At 38.6% G+C, this 18,241-nt stretch overlaps 3 protein-coding genes across 8 annotated transcripts in view; 1 reads left to right on the top strand and 2 right to left on the bottom strand.

The window, feature by feature from the left end:
* Positions 1 to 2: 2 nt before the first annotated feature.
* LOC112465855 (methyltransferase-like protein 14 homolog) lies at positions 3 to 3,173 on the bottom strand. 2 transcript variants are annotated; one of them, XM_025033618.1, is made up of 6 exons: positions 2,943 to 3,173; positions 2,724 to 2,885; positions 1,972 to 2,148; positions 1,561 to 1,878; positions 888 to 1,270; positions 3 to 326 (listed from the first exon to the last, which is right to left on the bottom strand). In XM_025033618.1, exons 2-6 carry the CDS (start codon positions 2,787 to 2,789, stop codon positions 89 to 91), a joined length of 1,182 nt encoding a protein of 393 aa, XP_024889386.1. In that variant the 5' UTR covers positions 2,790 to 2,885; positions 2,943 to 3,173; the 3' UTR covers positions 3 to 88. The 2 variants fall into 2 exon arrangements, with proteins under 2 accessions (XP_024889386.1, XP_024889385.1); XM_025033617.1 differs by having other exon boundaries at positions 2,724 to 3,173.
* Positions 3,174 to 3,239: 66 nt separating this feature from the next.
* Positions 3,240 to 18,241, bottom strand: part of LOC112465858 (peroxisome biogenesis factor 2) — a 41,671-nt gene continuing 26,669 nt past the window's right edge. For all 3 annotated transcript variants that reach the window (XM_025033619.1, XM_025033620.1, XM_025033622.1), the window contains exon 3: positions 3,240 to 3,312. The gene's annotated coding sequence lies outside the window, so the exon portion shown is untranslated. The remainder of the gene's footprint in view (positions 3,313 to 18,241) is intronic.
* Positions 6,120 to 18,241, top strand: part of LOC112465853 (protein bicaudal C homolog 1) — a 36,650-nt gene continuing 24,528 nt past the window's right edge. Inside the window, exons 1-3 of one of the 3 annotated variants that reach the window (XM_025033610.1) lie at positions 6,120 to 6,422; positions 8,122 to 8,415; positions 10,608 to 10,645. In XM_025033610.1, the coding sequence (XP_024889378.1) occupies positions 8,187 to 8,415; positions 10,608 to 10,645 (267 nt within the window). In that variant the 5' untranslated portion in view covers positions 6,120 to 6,422; positions 8,122 to 8,186. Of the gene's footprint in view, positions 6,423 to 8,003; positions 8,057 to 8,121; positions 8,416 to 10,607; positions 10,646 to 18,241 lie in introns of those variants that run through there. The other 2 variants (XM_025033612.1, XM_025033611.1) reach the window with 2 other exon arrangements.

Genomic DNA, 18,241 nt, shown 5'->3' with positions numbered 1-18,241 from the left:
CGTAATTATTTATGTATTTATATTTTCAGATTTCTTACATCTATTGTAATAATGTTCGAAAGACATACAACGCAGGAATCTGATTTATTTATCTCCCTCTGCCTCTGCCACGATTAAAGCCTCCTCTTCCTCGGCCGGATACTTTTCCCTTTGGTGGCGGCGACTTCGGTCTGAGCGCTTCTATCCTTTCGGTACAGCCGGTAGTGATCTGACCATTGGCGAAGTAACTTTGGTACAGGTCCGCATTGAAATTAGTGTTCGTTAGTTCCGGACCGACGGTGAGCCAACCAGGTCTAATGGTGCTATCACGACCAAAGAGATGCAACCTGAATGAAAACAGAATAATTAAGAATGATATTTTCCAGGAAAAAAAATAACGGATACTGGAAAAAGGCATATAACTTTAAGTATCACATCTTTATGGAAAACTACTCTATGTATTTTCTTATAACAAATCACTTTTTAGTGTCCAATAACACAAGGTTTATTCATTATTATTCATTATATCTGTTTTGAATAAAAAAATTTAATACGCATAACTATATTTGTTAATATTATTTCAAAATTTGCGTAATGACGACTTAATCTTCATATAAAGTTTTACTTCTAGATGTTAAATTATACATTAATTTGTTGTGGATTTAATCACAATCCTCATCTCATGTATGCCTTGAGTTTTATACGAGATTGGAAATTGAAGATCGTAAGCGTAAGGAAACACGAAGTGAATACCAATCCGTTTCGAGAATCTATATTTCAATTAATATATACAATTCTAATAATGTTATATGTATAATTCTATTAATTAAAAGGAAAAAAATAACAATTTAATTTGCATATTCCAAAAGAAAGCTGAAGGATAGTTTTATATATGTATATTTTCGTACCTTCTTCGGCCGAGGCAGAAGTGCTCGATGATGTGAAAAATCTCTACGGGTTTCTCGATGGATCCGTAATCGGGTTCTTCAGATATAATGAGATCGATGTCGACATTGGCATGAATAAAGTCGCCATCGGTGGAGCGTCGTACCGTTCCTTTAATACCCATAAGACAGTGCTCCTTCGTTCTCTGCAGCACTGCCTTACTGTCTAGGTTTTTGCTGTGACCCGGATTATTGATGTTCGTGCGGATCCAACAAATATCCTCGCAACGACGGAAACCCCACTTACGCAGACAAAATCTTCCCATGTCTAATCCATCGCTACTACCGCACCATAAAAATACGAAGCTACGATTGGCGGCCACCTCACCGATATCCAACTCCATTATCTGCACAGATATACGAGAATTAATTGCATCAAGAACCATTATTAAAACTTTTATTTAGAAGTAAACTCAACATAAAGAAAATGGAAATTACAAGTAATTCGAAACTAAGATTAAAATTTGTTGGCATCTGTTTAGCAAAAATTAATATCACAAATGAAATTCATAATTCATATAGGAAAAGTTGAAGGAATATTTAATAATAAATTTTCCAAGAATGCATTTCAATTTTTTCTTTAAGGAAATATCGTTAAAATAAAAATTTGAAGTAATTTAAACATGATGCAACTAACTTGATCCCAGTTCCAAAGTTGCACATTGGTTGCGCCGCACGTTCTCTGATATTCTTCCAGAGGTGGCTCTATAAGAATGACATCAAATTTACAATTGAGCTCTTTCAGGTTATACGACAGCAGGTCTGTTTTTAGATACATTGGTGGGGTCGCGGTCTCCGCGATTAAATCGTCCTTCAGCTTGATCAGCTCGCGTAGTTTCGGGTACTCTTCGAATCTATCCGCTAGACCCACGTCTCTGATAAAATTCTGTGGCCGTTGGCCAGTGTCGATAAAATGTTGACAGTAGTCATTGTGCGGATTCGACGATTGCGTTCCCTTTACACACACAAATTATTTTAGACATACAGTATCTCAACATGGAACTGTATAAGATGCCTGTGATCTACGTATAAAATGAACAGTAAGTACCTTCAGGAACGTCGAGGAATCCTTATATACAATCTCGTCCGTTGGAGCAACGTCGTCCTTCAAATCCTTGACTGCGCCGTCAGACTTGTCATTGGACAGTCTGCCTCTCTTCTTCTGCGTATCCTCCACGTCCGTTCCCAGAATCTGTCGCAGTTCATCCACGCTCGAGACTCCCAGCTGCAAATAAAAGGACAAACACATGAATAAATACTGGCATTAATCTCAACCTTTTTTTCAACGAGGGGAAAACTTTCGTAGGTTCCCCTAGTCCCTGGGGAGAGACCAGGGGGTATGCTGGATTCTTAGGGTATCCAGGTCTATCCAGACAAACTTGCTTAGCGCATAAACATAAGAAAATTGATTGGTCCATATACATGTGCATAGGGAAATAGATTAATCCATTTCCTTATACATCTATGCAAGTTTGTCTGGATAGACCCTTACCGGCTAAAACTCCCTTGGATGGCCTATCTCAAGCGTTTGGGGGACACACCGGGAACTGGCGTTTGCATTACTTCCAGTGTGCCTCCCCTGGTTTATCTCAACCTCGTCGTCTACAATGGCAGCAGGAGTATACAGTAAGACGTAAGCAGTAAGTTATTGACTAATGGGATTTTTACAGTTCAAGAATAATCGACAGCGGTTGGTCAATAGCTTACCGCATACTCTTGCGGCTATTGTAGACGAACTATTTACAAACCATGGCAGTCACCGTTTCTTTTCCGAGATAGATCGAAGATTTCGATACTCACCGTCTGAGCCAGGAGCTTCTTGCGTTTCTGAGAGCGTTCCCAACGAGCCTGCAGCATCGTTTGCATCCTCGTTCACGTCGTCGTGAGTGAGACCATGTCCGGGGAGTTCTCGCGTCTCGTCTCGCCTCGCGGAATCACCATCACCGGCACCAGGAAGCGAAGCTGAAGAGCGACGAACCGGCAAAACGTGATTCGCGTTACTCGCGAAGAAGAATTTACCTTGATGCGAACTCGGTTGTTATTTACACGGCGCCGTCTCGTCTGAGATCAACGAGAGAGAGAGATCTCATTCTCAATTTATCCTTTTTCTTCTTTTAGCCGTTCTCTTCAGAACACGGCAGGGCGTCCGCTTTTTCTTCTTACCCCGCGTCTTCCTCCGATACTTTGTTCGATTGCAGAAACTTTGAAAAATCGCCGATAACATGAACGTGTCTAACCTAACCTCGTATGACAGCCAAGACTCGCGACTCGCCCGACGCCAGGCGAGGCGATCGGATTTACGTCATCATTTCTAGCCATTTCTGGTCGGGTCGGTAATGACGCTCGCTGCATTTACCACGTCGTTCTTATTGTTAGCGGTGTCACGAAGCTGAAAATTGCGAATAAAATTATCTTCATGGATTACCGTACAAAATGTAGAGTAATGCATTTAAAAAAATACCGTTCTGTTAATTTTGATTGCAAAATCAAAATTAACATTTGCGACATATTAATTTTTGTTACAAAACTTATTTCAAATTAATCAAAAAGATGTTTGTGCGTGAAAGATTAGTAGATTTACATAGATAGATATGTAAATGCGAAAAATGCGGAAGCCAAAACAATAATGGCCTCCATTTTATTCCACTCGTTTGTATTTCTTTTATTTTTTATATATTATTATATATTATACATGTTGACGTAAGGGACAAGTAGCGGATACTATTTATTATATTTTACACAGAATTTATAAACTACCGTAGGAGCTTCAGAGGCTGCGGTCTACTTGACGCACTACAAAAATGCTTTGGAGCGTTCTTCTTCTCCTTCTTTCTTCACTGAAAAAAAAAGAGAAGAGGAATGCTTCGAAGCATTTTGTAGCGTCAAGTGGACCGCAGCCAGACCGTATGTATTAAAAATAGCGAAAAACAAAGAACATCGTTAAATAACTTCACTAGTCATTCCCCGATCATTATGCTTATCATTATTATTATGTTAAGTGCTGCGAGTTTTATTGAGGCAAAAAACTTATTATTTGTTATTATTCTGCTCGTTATCACCATTTATATTTTTACGAGACGTGTTACCGTTTTCTTGCACATAAACAGTATTTATTACGTTGTAAAATTAGATCGTGTAGAATTTAATATACCGCATCGTATGCCGTGCCACGTGGCCTAGCAAATATTTGAGCAATGAACGCGGCCCTAGCTTGATTCTCTGCTGGAAAAATGCATCGCGTATAGTCTGACAGAAAGAGAGAAATGGAGAGAAAGTGTGCGAGGGAGATCAAACAGAAGAAATGCGAGCGTGGTGAATAAGAAACGGCCAGCACTTGTTAGTTGGAAAAAAAAGCGCAGAAAATCAGACGAAGAAACCAGTGCGATGCGCAGTGGAAGAGAAGAAAGATGCATCCCCAAGTGAAAAAATTCACGACGCGTATATAATGAAAGGAAAGCTGACGTGGAAAAATACGAGAAATGGGAGAAGTTTATTTTTCGTATCTATACATCTGTACATACATATATGTACACTAAAAAAAATTGTCCACATTTTAGGAAATATTAGTTTGGATACAACTGTGACTCCATTTACTGAAATGAAGAAAAATTTCCTTTTTATTAGTATGTGTATTCACTGAAAAAAAATATACGAATAAAAAGGAAAATTTCCTTCATTTTAGTAAATGGAGTTACAGTTGCATGCAAATTAATTATTTACTAAAATACAGAAAATTTTTTTCTCAGTGTATATAGGGAGATAAAGAGATGATTCTAATACGTATACTCAGAGAGGAAAAAAAAGAAAAAAAAGAGAAGGGGAGAAATGTCAAGAAATCAGCGACATGCAGTAGAAAAGGGAGCACATGTTCCGGCGAGGGCCTCGCCGGGCGGCCCAGTGAAAAGGAGGGCTGCGGTCAACCGAAGGAATCGGAGGCGCGCAGTGGAGAAGGAATCGCATTGGCCGGACGAAGGAACTGATGACACGGCGGCATCGACGACGTTAAGTAAAATTCCGTTGAGGAAATTTAATTTTATTTCTCCGTTATTACACTATTAAATACTAAAGGATGGAATTTAAATCGATACCTTGCATAATATTTTGTTATTTTTAATTACCATGTGTGCCGATTTATTATTTTAAATTTATTAGTTTAATTAATATTGTTTTAGTTAAGTTAGTATTTTAAAAAAATCTTTTTAGTTAAGAAGTGTTATTTTAACTTTATTAGTTTAATTAACATTGTTTCACAATTAGTTAAATGAACGAATTGAGCAGAAGCAGTGGCGACCTTACAGGAAAGGTTATTAAAAATGACTCAAATTGAGTATAATTTAACACTAGGAATTCAACAGTGTAGGTACCGCGAAGAAATTATAAACGCGTATCTTATATTGTGGACGCCGAAGAATTTTAAACCCTGAACTTATACGCCGTGCATACGATTGTAAATTTGTCACGAATAAAATTCCATCCCGAATTTCAGGATTACGAATGGAAAAGGAAGATGTATCTCGTATATCCAATATTTCCGTCAAAGAAGAATGAAAAATTGTTATTCTTTCTTTGGTCAAAAAATTCAACTATATACAATATATACATAATAATCATTCGATATATCGATGAGGAATCTTTTCTCGCATTTGTTCTCCGCCCTTGAACGGTGCCCCTTCGACGTGCCCCATGAAAATTCCACCTGCACGCGTCACGTACTCCCCTAAGTCCCCTTCTACTCGCCCCGCGATTCCGCTCCTGGTTCTCCAATCGTCGTAAGCACGAGATCGTTTCGAAAATGAATTTGATGTGTCGGACGTGTAATACACGCCGCTCTTCGACATGTGTCCAGGAAAACAATTTTTTGCCGGCGTTCTCCCGCCGGCGAAGGTCTCTGTTACGCGCGCACATGTATATACACGTATATATGTACCACGCATACATATGTAATGTATCGTGTACACCGACGCGCGTCGGCGGTGTCGGGGCGGGTGAGGAAACGTTCGTCGGGGAGCCGAGGATAGCACGACGGCGCAAAAACCGGGTGAATCGGTGCCGGTGGCACGCGCGCCGCGATTGGTCGCCCGCGCCCGCCCCGTTGGCCCGGCGTTTACCCCGAAAACCGGGCCGAATTCCGGGAAACGCGGTGCCGGGGCCCTTCGCGTGCCCCGCGACCCCCCCTCTCGCCGGGGTAACTCCCCTTTTACTTGTTACCACCGCCATATTTTGTTTACACCGCGCCGCACACACCGCGTCGCTCGATCGCCCGATCCGCTCCGCTCGCTCGCTCGCTCGCTCGCCCGGTCGCGCCGATTACAACGACAGGTTACAGCGCTGCCGCCGATCGAGTTGGACGGCAGCAGCGGCGAGGACGAGGACCAAGACCCGGGACGAAGGAGACAGAGATTCAGCGGCGGCGGGACCCAGGACCCCGGGGCACCACACCGCCATCACCTCGAATAACTCGATAAGATCGACACGCAGTGCCATCGTCGTCGTGCCCAGGTCAGTTCGCGTCTCCTCGATCGCCGACAGTGATGTGAAGTGTAATCGGACACACATATCCTTCATCCCCGCCCCCCCCCCGGATATCCCCCCCGTATCTAGGTTCCGCATCCTCCGGAGGATGTAACCCCCGGATACCACCCGCTGCCTCCAGCCTCTGTCTTCAGCAACGAGCACCGCTGTCTGTTTTTCTTTTCGGAGTAATTTGTCCTACCTGTAATCCTACCTTTAGATTTTTAAATGCTCGTTTTCCGAAGATACTCCTCCGGTTATTTCAAAATCCGGCAGTTCCGCGCGACGAGAGGTGATGTTATTCCGAAGAGCCGCCAACACTCCCCACACAGTTTGCACGGTTCGACCCGATACCGGGATAGTTTGTATTTGACGATACGGCGTGACTCGCCGAGATACATGTCCGCAAAATTAACACGGGAATAAAGCGTCTGGTTCGAAAATGAAATGTCTTCTACGTGTTCAATGCATCCCGGATGCACATTTAATCGAGGGGGACATTACCCTCGACGGAGAATGCCCCCTTAAAGAATAATTCTTTCTCGATTTCCTGGAATTATTCTCCTCGAGACTCCGGGAAGACTCCAAAAGTCGACAGCAATCAAACGACGTCCGTTTAATAACTTGCCGATTTTTCAAACTCGAAGATTCTATTCTCGATTACTTCTCGCTTTCTCGAATTTTGAAATTCGAGAAAAATAGTGCGTAACTTCTCTCGTGACAATAAATTACTATTTAAATATTAAATTATTATTATTATGTTTGCGCATACAATTAATAGTTTAATTGGACACAATAGTTCGTCTAATGGTCCTCGAACTCGCCGGCCTGGACTCTCCGTAGAGTATAAAATTACGTCTACGTGACTGGTATTGCCTACGTGATGTTTACCTTTTTTTTCGCGTTGACTATGAACCATGCAGAAGCAAACAAGCCGTTTCTTGCCCGGAATTATGAAGGAATTTCGGCGAATTTACTGCACGCGGAAGAAAACGTTGGAATTTTATATAGAATTTTAAACGAACACGAGGCTTATAAACAATAATTCGAAATTCGGTTCACCTTCTCCGAATAGAGCCTTTCTACCTCGGCAGGTAGGAACTACCGTATCCGCCATGATGAGACCTAAATTATGCGCCGGAGAGAGAGAGAGAGAAAGAGAGAGAGACGGTTCACGTGATCCTGATTATCAATAATTCACGTGATTAAACCAACGTGGCGTGCACGTGGCACACGGTGGATGACACCCACAGGTCTGCTGATCCCCGCCGCGTGATCGTACTTTTTCGCGGGCCATCGCGAACGACGGGGGTCGCCTCAAAATCGCTGTGAAACCACGCTCAAACGCGGGCGCAACGAAGCGGGCTCAAACGCGTACTTACCGGCGTCAAATGTGTATTTAAACATACGGAGAACGAGAATTCGAAATCTCTCTCCGCGTCCTTCAAGAGCCCATCCTGCGCGATATTAACTCCGGATGGGAATATTCCGCGCGATAGTTTCATCGGGATGGAATGTGCGTGTTTGTTCCCCACCTCCCAACCATCATTGTCAGCCAATGATGTTATCTAATAATATCGTTTCGCTCTTTTGTCAATTGTGCTTTCGATTCTCTCTCGCAGGTACGCCGCGCAAATAAGTAATATCTAATTTCTATTTTGAGTTATTCTATTTCCTCTGTCGGCAGCGTCGCGACGTGGTGTGAGGTAGGCGGAGGTCGCGGCGGGTACGCGTCGCTCGTCGGACGGCAGAATGAGGCCCGACGAGATGGTGGTGAACAACGGCGAACCACGGCGGGCGGCGGAGACGATGTCGGAGACGTCGGAAGGCACCGCGACCACCAGCGTGTCCGGCAAGTCCGGATTCGAGAGCCGCGAGGAGCTGCGCGACCTCGCGGCCCTGCTGGGCATCAGCGATCCCGAGGATCTGCACCAGGAACGCTTCCGCGTGGACCGCCGCAAGCTGGAGCAGATGCTTCTCGGTGAGTGTGAGCGCGAGAGAGATCTCTCAGCAGTTGAACTTACTATTTAGCAAATTCGGCGAATACATCGATACACCGTGTACGACGGCATAGGTAATCAACCAAGAAAAACATACATTTAGAATCATTTTTAGCAGCAAATTTAAATAAAAGTTGGATTAGTAAAAGAAAGAATATAGAAGAATAATGGGAAAATAAAAGAGAAAGAAATTGTGCTATATTAATTCTATTTATAATTTTATATTAGAGAAAGAGAGTCATTTTCGTTTTATATGTATATTATGTTACCATATAAATTTTATCATCGCTATTCGACAATAAAATATTTTTTTTTAGATATAACACATTCATATTTATTTGTAATATTCTTAAATAATAAGAAATTTTCACAAAAGTTTTATTGGTATAAGTAATTTCTTTTATCATTATTAATCATGCTTTTATTGTTTGGATGGTAATTAACATCGAAAACAAGATGTTAATCCTTAAACTATAAATATAAAATTGGATCCTTAAATAGATTGTTCCTTAGCTATTAAAAGAATGTGTTTCGTTCTATTTTTATAAAATATTAGTTCTAATCTCAAGATACTGGAATGATAAATCGATTATTTTCATGGAATAAGTATGTAACATTAATAGAAAGCAAACTGAATCGACTGGATAGTTACGAAGAGAATTGATCTAATTTAAATGGCAAGTGTGTATCGAGGACCGATCCAATCTGTCCGTGACACGACAAAGTCTCCCATTACTGTCGCACTTTCTCCCAACCACGAATCAGTGGAATCAGATTCCGAGAGTAGATGGTTATCAAAGAAAGTCAATATATTAATATTAACATAGTCAGGGACCAATGGTCAAATAGACTAACTCGTTTCTGAACTACTTGAAGATTCTGACGCGAACTAAGACGCTATGAAATTATTTCATGAATACAGATGATAAAATGTTACCTTTCGGACAAGTTTACGAATTCAGCGCATATTTAATTGCCCTAATTTAACGTTAAATGCCACTAGTTATATTTCGACTTTTAGTTTTCTGACGAAAATCTGTTACCTTGCGCGATCATCGCCACTCTATTCAGCGTTAAATCACACGCCAAGAACGGGCCACAATAACTTCGCCGTTATGTATTTCGCGCTTAATCTCCCTCCCTCCTACCGTTCTCTCTCTCTCTTTCTCGACACAGACATACCAAGCACTTCGGTGTCCTTTATCGCTTTCATTGCTTCTGGAGTGTCTATAACGTTCGAGGAGCGAAACAAGTCACCGCGGTGTCTACTTTCGCTTTCCCGTCGAACGTAGACTCGATTCCTTCTCGCTGTCTTTCCGCGCCGGCGAAAGCATTCGCGATTTGCGAAAAATTTTCCGACCAACTGAACCGAACAATAAAATATTTCTTGTTTTAAAAATCAAGAAATTAAAAAAAAATCCTTACTGAAGAAAGTTTTTTAATTTTATTATTTCTTTCCCGTTTATATTACTTACTGTATTATTATATTACATAAATAATAATACAATTAGTTTTTGATGAAAAAAAGATCAGGCTTAAGATTGAAGATTCATTATTGCTATTATAGTCTAATGAGGATTTCACGGAAGCGATAAAAGTCTAAAAAAATTACAATGTCTTGCGTCGCCTGAGAACTTCTAATCGTAATACTTATTTTTAACGCGATCGTTGATTTTTTTTTACTCGAATGTCAAGTCTATCAACGTTATTAGACGTTATTAGACTGATCGAGGAAATGTGGCAGCAGTTTCTCGTTCATTTTGCTGCCGCTATTTGCATTCGCGAATGGTATACCTGGAACTACGATTTAAATAGACAGCTTGTTTGTAAACGGGATTATATAGCCAGCTGTCAAGCCCCGGTGTTTTTCGCGCCTTGTAACATCGCGCTCAGCCGATCGCCGATGTAATGGCGTATAAATCTATTTTGACTTACAGAATACGTTTGTATTTACGTTGATTTTCGTCGATTCTATACTGATACGAGAAACGGACGTACACGATTATGTAGATTAATTTAACTTATCACGAAAGTGAGGCAAGGATTACATCATACATAAGGGTATAATAAAATTAAGATAAATAGAGATAAGACGGAAAGAGAGACAGAGAGAGAGATAATCGTCGTGTTTGAAAGACCTTTCTGTGTTTTAATTTTATCTTTTTATTTGCAGGTGATGTCAACAAACCGGCGGATACCTTCTTCCACGGCGTGAGTTTTTTTTTTTAATTCTTTTTATGCGACCGATTAACTCTAGTCATAAGATTAAGACACACGGTAGTGTTTCGTGCTAAGTATACGCGAAACGAGACCGCATATAAGTATTGCGAAATGCACTGCGAAAAGAAAATCAAGTAAAATATTTTCAAGATTAATATACTTTATATAGGATTCCGTATCTCTTAAAATTAATCGTTCGAATTCTTGATCCTTTTTCGATTTTCAACAAACATAATTTTTGTAATATAAAGAAATGAACGAGAAAGAAGATTACTAGAACAAAAAAGATTTCAAAATGATAAATAATTAATTAAGTAATAATTAAGTAAGAATTAAGTAATAATTAATTAATTAATTCTAGTTAGTATTATTCAACACTATCTTTAATATGTTGAAATATTAGCGACGAATAATTAATGTCGTTGATTTTGTGTTTACTTGCTTATGAATCTCAGTACGAAAAGTGAAGACTCATTGCGAAGACTTCATTGATCGATTAGTGAGAAGTGAGAACTTTCTATCCAATTGCTGACAAATGACACGTAAGATAGATCGCGATATTTCATGATGCAACTCCTTTCTCTCAACCACAAAAGATCTTTCTTGATGCAAGATCAGTAAAAGTTTCTTGGCCGTGTTTGTGCCGAGTTATTTTTATTTCGTTAAAGTGATTTCTTAAAAAAATCGCATTATTTTGGTATAATTAGGTATTTATAAGTCAAGTAATTATTAAAATAAATTTTAAGAAAATCTTTATAAAACTCTTTTTACATCGTCATTAATATCGAATTTAATAAAACAGTGTTTAAAACGATATTCCATACAATTAGTTATTTATATGTATAAAAGTTAACTTGCTGCAAATTACTATAAAAATACGATGTAATAAGTAGTTAACTTAAAAAAGAACGTTGTTTTGTAAGTATAATAATAAAGTGAGAGCTTTTAAATGAATTTATATAGATTATAGACATATACACATATTCGCATAGAATTTCTGTAGCTTTCACTTTGCAAGAAGGAAACGTACATACAATTATGACAAGTGAGCTTCTTCATTTAATTGCCATAATAATACTTTTCGATGCAAAATTGGATTTCATGCCGGCTATCAGAACACAAAATTAAATTTCTCCTTTTTTCATGCCATGTTTATACGAGAGTATAGGCAATTTTTCCGGCAAAAGAAGGAAGTGTGGAATATATATAGAAGCTAATACGAGGCGGCAGGGCTGATATCCCCGTACAATACATATTAATTCAGACTAACATACATAACTTATAAAATTCACAAGACATAGATATTATTGTATTCGTCATATGTCGAAGGGGTCAATGGATATAGCAGTTTTTGATTGACTCGGCCGACTTCGGTGATCGCGCTTAGAAAATTGCTGACGTAGGCGAGGCCGGCGAGGCGTCTCCTTGTCGAGGCAACGTTGCACTGACCTTGTGATTATGCGAAAGCGAAAGAGGCTATTTTTATGTATTTTCGCCTCTTGCGCCGCAACCTCCTCCCCTCTCCTTTTTCGCGATAACTCGCGTTACGTCGAGCGAACTGCGACTGTTCGCGCAATACGATTTCTTCGCTGATAACGGCGACGATACGTAAGCTTCTCTCCTGTCTCTTTCGAGATTTCGCCAACTCAATCGTTGGATGCAATTTTTATGCAGGGTTTCTCATAACCGAAGCTTTATATTGAATTTTACATGATTTTTTTTTTAAGCCGTTTGATCTCCTTCAATTTCTTTATTTCTTGCGCGTAATCTTTTTCGAATATAATCACAAGAAGGAATTGCGGGGAGAGGAAGATTTCATATGAATGATAAAAGATATGCAATATCTTGTAAAATGCAAAAAGTTGTGTCGTACGTTGCCAAGAGAAAGACTTTGGAATTGCAGATCAAATTAAGTATTTATCAAGTCAAAGTCTAGCGATCGGTTGTTATTTCAATCAAAACACCGGGACGGCCATCGGAAATGAACAAGTTGTTTCGCGAGCGTGTTCTTGTAGAAGAATCAATATACAGCAAACGATTTCTCGAGCGCGTCGACGACGACGACGCACGAAAAATCTGGATTACGGCGCGGAGAAATCCGAACGCGAGCGCGTAAAGAAACTCGTTCTCTCCTTCGTCTTCCTCCTCGTCATGATAACGTAACTCGAAATTACAATCGTAGAGCTAAATGAGCCCGCAGTAGGAAGCTTACCGATTCGGACGTAACACCGCATACTTTCTCCGCCCTCTCTTCCCCGGTCCCTTTCGCTCGCCCGACACACACAGCTCGACAGAGAAAATCAATCGACGAATTACGATCCGTGGGGATCGCGGTTTTCGCAGCGATGAGAGAGATAAATGAGGAAGCGCGTAATCGGATAACGCCGTGAATCGGGAAACCGTCGAGAACTGTGCACGTGTGCTTGTCTCTTATTTAAATTTTGCCTCGAATCAGATTTGAGAGAAGAGAATTTTCCAAGTTAAACAATGAAATCGTGAGATTTATGTATCATGATGACGCGCAACATTCCAATGGTATAACTTTGACGACTTGCGAGACTAATTGATATTAATGTTATTGGCTTCGAGCTTTACTAATTCTCTAAAGACAATAATTATTTTTTGTATCTTACAATGCATCTGACTTTTCCAACAATTCGATAATATATAAGCAATTCTGCAAGGTACTTTTTCATAACCTTTTCAATCCATCAGGAAACATATTTAATGATTGATGAGGAAATTAATAGACGGAAAGGAGAACCTATCAGGGAAATCGGACAGATGAATGAGAGATAAGTGTATGTGTGAGAATTAAAAATATGAATTAAAAAACGTCGCGAGAGAAGATCGCGTCGATAACCGGATCGTGTATGGGCCGCGGGGCCTTATAAAAGCCGTTCACCAAGCGAAGCAAGTTCGAAGGCAACGTTCGTGCTTATCCTTATCGCCTTTGCACGACGACGTTGCGTAAGCGAGGAGGGGGGGGGGCCCTGGAAATACACCGGCCGATTATTTATAGAGCAGCTTTAACGGCACCGCATTCTCCCCGCTATTCCCCGCCCTCTCCCTACTTTTAAGCAATTCCACGGCGCGATACCCGGCATTATCGTCGATGTGTATGTGAGAAGTTTGGCCGAACTCGCGCTGTACAGCATGACATATTCCAAATATGATGAATATATCGGTTTGCCCTCCCCCGCTCCCTCTCTCTCTTTCTTTCTCTTTCTCATTTTCTCCTGATGACGATATCGCCCACGTTAATTATAGCGCTACGGTGTAATCCTTGACCGCTGTTGGCTCTCCGATGCCGATAACAACGAGTGAGATATCGCGCGCTGCTAGTCGGCGTTTCATTAATTAATGTCCGCGTGCGTATTGCCTCTTCGGTAAGGCATATTGATTCGGTAAGGCAGATAGCTCGGAACTCCTAAATTAGCATGAATAGTGTAGCTGCTGAGATAGGATTTTGTTACGATCGATACCATCATTTTTAACTCAGATCTCTTATTTCATATATGGGCTTTTGAAAAGAATAATCGATGCTTTGTTATCTTATCAAATTAAATTACAATAATCGGTTAATGGTTATTTTTTTCTATATAATATAGGTATATATATGTATGAAGAAGAACCGAGAGAAAGAGAGAGAGAGAGAGAGAAGGGGAAAGGGGGCTATTGTATATTTTAATTGATTTTAATCAATCATACCCAATTTATCTTTCTCAAATCGTATTTAAATCCATTTTATTAATTTGTTGTAATTTCTTGCAGATACTTTCGTTCGTTTAACTTGAATCCCGATTAATTACAAAATGGAGCTTGTCTTGCGGGCGGACGCTTTAATTTTCGCGATCACGTTTCTTCTTCGTGATTATCTTTTAATCTACCTAAAGAAATGCAATATCTCTCGCGTTACGTAAATATTATTCCGCCTCTGGTACAAGACGCAGCTCTGTGTCGCGTTTTAATTTCTTCTTCAATTTGCAACTGCTCCTTTGACATCGTTCACTTATAATTAGAAATGCTTATAATGCTTGCATATTACCGCTTCGTTAGGCGTACGCTATTTTACAAGTGTCGCTAGTTTTCTTACGATATTTGCTGAAATAACCTGTTAGAATCGACATTAATTACAAATATCGTTACTTAAAAGTCAGCAAACAATATACAAATATATTATAGCAATATAGTGCACATTTAACAATGCGTTCTTGATTCTACGAAATTCTATGAAAATTTAGAATCGATTTTCTCCTCCTCTGTAGTTCAATCATGACACCGATATCGATACTGTTTCAACATCTTTGTGCTCGGTTCGAAACCACACGTGATTTTTCGCGATTCTCAAGGATACTTGAACGCTATCTTTCACGTCAATAATATTTGTTAAACTCGACCAGCTCGAAAGAACTTGTTTTCTTATGCTCGAGTGTTTTTTTTTCTTTAGCGATTTGCATGCACGTCAAATCGATGAAAACTATTCTGCTTGATTATTCGGTATAGTCACTCATCTTTTGATTAACATAATTCCATATTGAGCAACTATATGCTCAATGGCCGGCAATTCTTGTTGAATTATCGACATTTTTTTCAACACGAAACTGCAGCAAGATAAAATGAAATATAAATCGTTATATGTAATGTTGTAGTTTAGAGATAAAAGAAATTGCCTGAAAAAAACGAAAGATTCTAGATTCGTTATTTAATTATTTGCTTTCTGACATTTAATCCTGAAATCAAGCGTTAGGACGTGCACCATTAAAAAAATCTCATTATACGTATACGACACGAATACATATTTAACAAATTCAAATCAAGTGATAATGAAATAAATAGATAAATGTAAACTTGTTTTTAGAAATTTTTATGAATATAGATAATGTGTGAAGCACATAAGAATGATTACTTCTATAAATCCTGCGTGAAATTCGTGGAATATCGATGATACAGCTCACGATTTCTTTATCAATTTCACATAGCTTATTTCTTCACGTCAATAATAATTCAAGCGAGCATTTCCATATCTTTACGTCTTTGTATTTTAAATATTTTAATCTAGCGCATGCGTTTGTATAGATAGATAGACGAATACACATATTGCGTGATCTTCGTTCGAAAAAACCGCGATACACAACCGCTGCTGATTCGTCGAATTGAATTCGCGATTCGCTGAAGTTGTATGCGTAATCTATCGCGACATACGCAACCGAGGTGATTTGAAACGACGATAACGCGTGTGATAACGGGCACCACACATGACCAGAGAGCGTTCCCAGGATTTTAAGCCGGAAATTAATTTTAACCGTAATCGGGTTGAGTATCGAGACTTTGATTACTTACCACTTGTATGTATCTCTATCAATTACTTCAAAATTTGTAATTGCTTTTAAATTGTAGTTTTGTATCTAAAAATCGGGAAGGGAGATTTCGGACGCACGTTGAGAAAATTTTAGAGTTTTTAGTCCCTATTGTATATATGTATATTTATAATAAGATGCTTTATTGCGCAAGTAATCATGTGTACGTACTTTAATCTCTGGAATTTTATAAAGAGCAATCGAATTCGGTGAAAGTTTGCGTGGTCGAGCTTTTTATGTATGCGAGTTTTTAAATTGCGATATGTGATAAGCCAGCATTTTTTGCGCAATAACATACTGTACGTATATATCGCCGATAGATTAAGTCTTTATCAATTAAGTAATATCGGTAACCTCTCTTCGAATTGTTTGTTACAGATGTTAATCAAATAGTTCTTAAAGTACCGTTATACTTAATTTCCGTCGATTAATATAGTCGGAAATGTCGAGGAATCAAAATGAAAATGGAAAATGGATGAAATCCCGCGAACTTTCACCTGAATTGTTCAGAATTTTTTCCGCATTTGCAAAACGAAATAGATTAAAATCACCGTCAAACACTCGTTAAAAAATATGACTAATATAGTTGAATAAAATTGTTAAGTTTGTCACGATAATTTCAATATCCACAATTTTCTTTGTCAATTCGTTGCGCAATCGATACATGCGATTAAAAGTATTTTCATACCCACTCGGCACACATATTTATCTAGTTCCTATAATCAGCGACTCGTGCATGTTGAAGATAAAGACCCGCATGTCTTCGCGATAACTTCGCTTGTCGCACGATGCACGGTTTTTTTTCGATCTCACCAATTTTATTGAAAGGAACACACACTCGCACAATTCGCTGTTCGTTATTATATTCCGTGAATAAAAAAACATTCGAATAGACGGTATAGATATAACAGCAACAAACAGATATCCGAGTATTTTTAAACAAAACTATTTTTTTAATGCAAATTTCCCCTGGTATTTGAGACAAAGTATTTTGCGGAGGATTTACAGATATAAGTGAAATAAAAGTTAGTAACAAACAAAAAGATTAAAATTTTAAACGATCTTATAATCTGAAATCCTCATAATTATATAGAATTATCTCGCATAATTATATTCTTTTTCGAATTAAAGCTATATTTTGTGTCAAATTCTAATTTTGTTTTTTTTTAAATTTGATGTTTAATGTCTAAAAAACATTTAGCTTAAGATTTTTGTAATTTCAATATATTTTTAATTGTTTAGATATTTAATTTGGAAAGTATGAAGCAATCGCGGAAATAAACATAGTTTCTATATTCTATTGAAATTTTTTGGCAGTTAATGAGTGAAAGCAGAAACGTTAGACAAAAAATGGCAAAGTTCCTTATATGTAGGTATATAGAATAGGTTGTCGCAAATAGGACCTAAGATGCAGAAACATTAATCTTTAGGTACCTATTGTAAACCTTGGAAATATTGACATAACCGTTGTAAACCTTTTTATCCGGATTTTTAAGAAGTAAAGTGAAAGTATATACACGTGTCCAATGAGATCAGATAAATAGAAAATGTGCTAGTAGGTATACGTTTGGGATAATCCTCTGTGTCTAATTAATACTTACGCGTGAATGCACGATTTTCTACCTGAAAACATTCTTTTGTGAGTCTTTTCTATTCTATTCTTTTCCTACTTAAATATTGCAGTAAAAGGTTTTTTTCGGTAAAATAGAAAAAATTTGCGGAGTAAATTTGTATAGAAATACGAAAGTCTTATTCCAAAAGCTTTATTTATGATTTGATGATGACTAAAAGTCAATTTGCGACAAAAGAAATAAGATAGGAAGTAAAGAAAAGAAAAAGGTAAAGAAAGAAAAAGTTTCGTTACATTTTGACTTCTTAATGCCCTTTTTCACCAACGTCGTTTCTTGAATCTGTTCAATTCACTCTTTGTCTCTTTCTAACAGTCTCCCTTAGAAACCGACAAAGAGTGAATTTTGAACTAATTGTAAGATTAAAGTTAAGCGACGTTGGTGAAAGCGGGCATATGAGTTCTTAAACCATTTGTCACAGGTAAATTTTACGAAAAGAAAGAAACTTTACATTCTGAAAATCATTATTCATCATTTTTATGATTTTTAGTAAGCGAAAATATATCTTATCTCGTGAGTTTCTCTGATTTATGGGGGATAGGATTTTTGAAAATTTACCGTACTGTGCAGAGGTTGACAAAGTTGCAGATGTTAAATAT

Source organism: Temnothorax curvispinosus, unplaced genomic scaffold (assembly GCF_003070985.1).
Source record: "Temnothorax curvispinosus isolate PA1 unplaced genomic scaffold, ASM307098v1 QBEX01015564.1, whole genome shotgun sequence".
Taxonomy (NCBI): domain Eukaryota; kingdom Metazoa; phylum Arthropoda; class Insecta; order Hymenoptera; family Formicidae; genus Temnothorax; species Temnothorax curvispinosus.
This window is presented reverse-complemented; position numbering and strand designations above follow the sequence as displayed.

Bases quoted from the DNA above. Each gene is read 5' to 3' on its own strand.
- LOC112465855 (XM_025033617.1), bottom strand. From the start codon at position 2,789: ATGCAAACGATGCTGCAGGCTCGTTGGGAACGCTCTCAGAAACGCAAG. The intron at 2,149-2,723 runs GTGAGTATCGAA...TTTTATTTGCAG, and splicing joins AGAAGCTCCTGGCTCAGACG to CTGGGAGTCTCGAGCGTGGA. The intron at 1,271-1,560 runs GTTAGTTGCATC...ATATCTGTGCAG, and splicing joins AACTTTGGAACTGGGATCAA to ATAATGGAGTTGGATATCGG.